Source organism: Propithecus coquereli, unplaced genomic scaffold (genome assembly GCF_000956105.1).
Source record: "Propithecus coquereli isolate 6110/MARCELLA unplaced genomic scaffold, Pcoq_1.0 Scaffold39, whole genome shotgun sequence".
In the NCBI taxonomy this organism is placed as follows: Eukaryota; Metazoa; Chordata; class Mammalia; order Primates; family Indriidae; genus Propithecus; species Propithecus coquereli.
This window is the reverse complement of record NW_012149618.1, coordinates 6,095,695-6,097,539: the sequence shown is the minus strand read 5'-3', so window position 1 is coordinate 6,097,539 and position 1,845 is coordinate 6,095,695. Positions and strand designations below refer to the sequence as shown.

General features: G+C 34.0%; 1 protein-coding gene across 1 annotated transcript in view; it reads right to left on the bottom strand.

Moving 5' to 3' along the window:
* LCLAT1 (lysocardiolipin acyltransferase 1) overlaps positions 1–1,845 on the bottom strand; it is a 102,932-nt gene that overhangs the window by 83,141 nt on the left and 17,946 nt on the right. The window contains exon 2 of the mRNA XM_012652399.1: positions 1,535–1,651. Coding sequence (XP_012507853.1) covers positions 1,535–1,651 — 117 coding nt within the window. The remainder of the gene's footprint in view (positions 1–1,534; positions 1,652–1,845) is intronic.

The following is a 1,845-nucleotide window of genomic DNA, read 5'->3' as shown; positions in this document are numbered from 1 at the left end:
AGATATATCCTTTATCCTCTATGAAATAATCTCTCGATTACCCTGCTTACATTTAGGAATATATTTATTAGCAAAAGATGTACACTTTAGCATATTTTGTTAACAGAGAAATCTAGTAGGTGAATGTGTTCCATTATGTCAGAAATACCTTTAAAGAAATCACTAAATACCATAAAATAGAAAACACTCAAGTGAGAAGGGTTGAGTCTAAAGTAGATGCCACAGTAAATGGTATCACATTTTTTTAAAAAGGTGTCACCACTTTGTCTTGGTGCCTCTCCACTCCACAGACACGAAGAACTGTGTTCACCATGAGCTTCTGTGGGCAGATGGACACTCACTAATCATGTACAATGTGACAAGCCCACAAGTCCATGTCATATTAGTTGTAACCTTGGAATTTCAAAAGCTAGTCAAACTAATAGGAACGACACTTTTGGCATACCGTGCCATGTGATTTTAGATTGACTGTGTATAGTTCTTTAAAATCATGGGTACTTAGTTGTAAAAAAGCTTCATTTTGGCAGGTTACACTTTGTATCTTATAGCACATTAAACCCTAAAGGAACCAAGGGTGATACCATTTAGGGAAAGAAGTAAGAACGTTATACCTTTTCTTAGATAATGGTTCAAGACCTTTCATGTTAGGCACAAATAGTTTTATAACAATGTATGAATTACCAGATGAAGGTGTTGATTAGTCCTGGACATCACCATTATATGATATGGCTAGCTAGAAATCAGCGGAGAGCACAAATTATAAACAAGATTCTTCTACTAGGTGACTCTAGGCTTTGAAATGTTCTTAAAAATAAACACTTTGTTATGTATGGATATATAAACATATAAATATGCAGAACTACAATAAAAAGTACAATTGGATTTTTACATACCAAAACTATCAAAACATAAACATTTAAATGGGTGTGATACCATCAATGGAGTAACCTTGTCTTCATATGCCCTTTAATAGACATGGCCTGAAAAAGGGGTGAGGTGGTAGTATGAGCCACAACCAGGAAGCAGAATCACGAGGCTCTGTCCTGGACTTGCGTGACCTGTGGAAATTTACTTACCACGTCGGACGCCAGTTCTATTTATCTATAAAATGGAGGTAGCAGTACTTGCCTTCCTACCAACCAGAGTTACTTGGTAAAGTGAGTGGATTAATCAATGTAAAATTACTTTTTAAGCTATGAAGAACTATAATCTGAAATAATGAGAAAATTATATATTCTCAAATCCTAAGAGCCAAATATTTGGTTGGTATAAGTGTTAAGACATTTTTATGACAGTTTTGTTGCTTTGAGAAATATTTAAAAATGGAATTATAGTCTAATTCTATCTGTTCCAAAAACAGGGAAAAGATTTCACGAATATATTTCTAAAGAATATACAGCAAAATATTCTATTATAGTATGTGGGATCAACTTAGGATAAAAATACAGCATCTCATTTCTTGAGATGAAGTATATATAAAGCTTAGCAATGTCTGCCACTTTCACAAAAAGTACATTTTGAGATGGGTGCTTACCTTCTCTTAATTGGTCTACCACAAAAGTAAAGCCTGTAGTTCTTGGATGTAAAACATATTCATATTTCTGAAGTCCATTCTTTTCAGCAAAATCATTACTTCGAGCCTTGCTGTTTTCTAAACAAAATAATAGAGCATTAGAAGCCATAAAATAAAAAGAGATAAGTGAGGCAAGGGAAGAAGGGCAGAATTTCTTTGATAAAGATGGCAGTTAATTGTTCTGTAATTACTGAATACAGTACACTGAGTCAAATGAGAAGACGCAAACATTTTAGAAGGACACTTACAAAGATCCCAGATCTACTTATTGG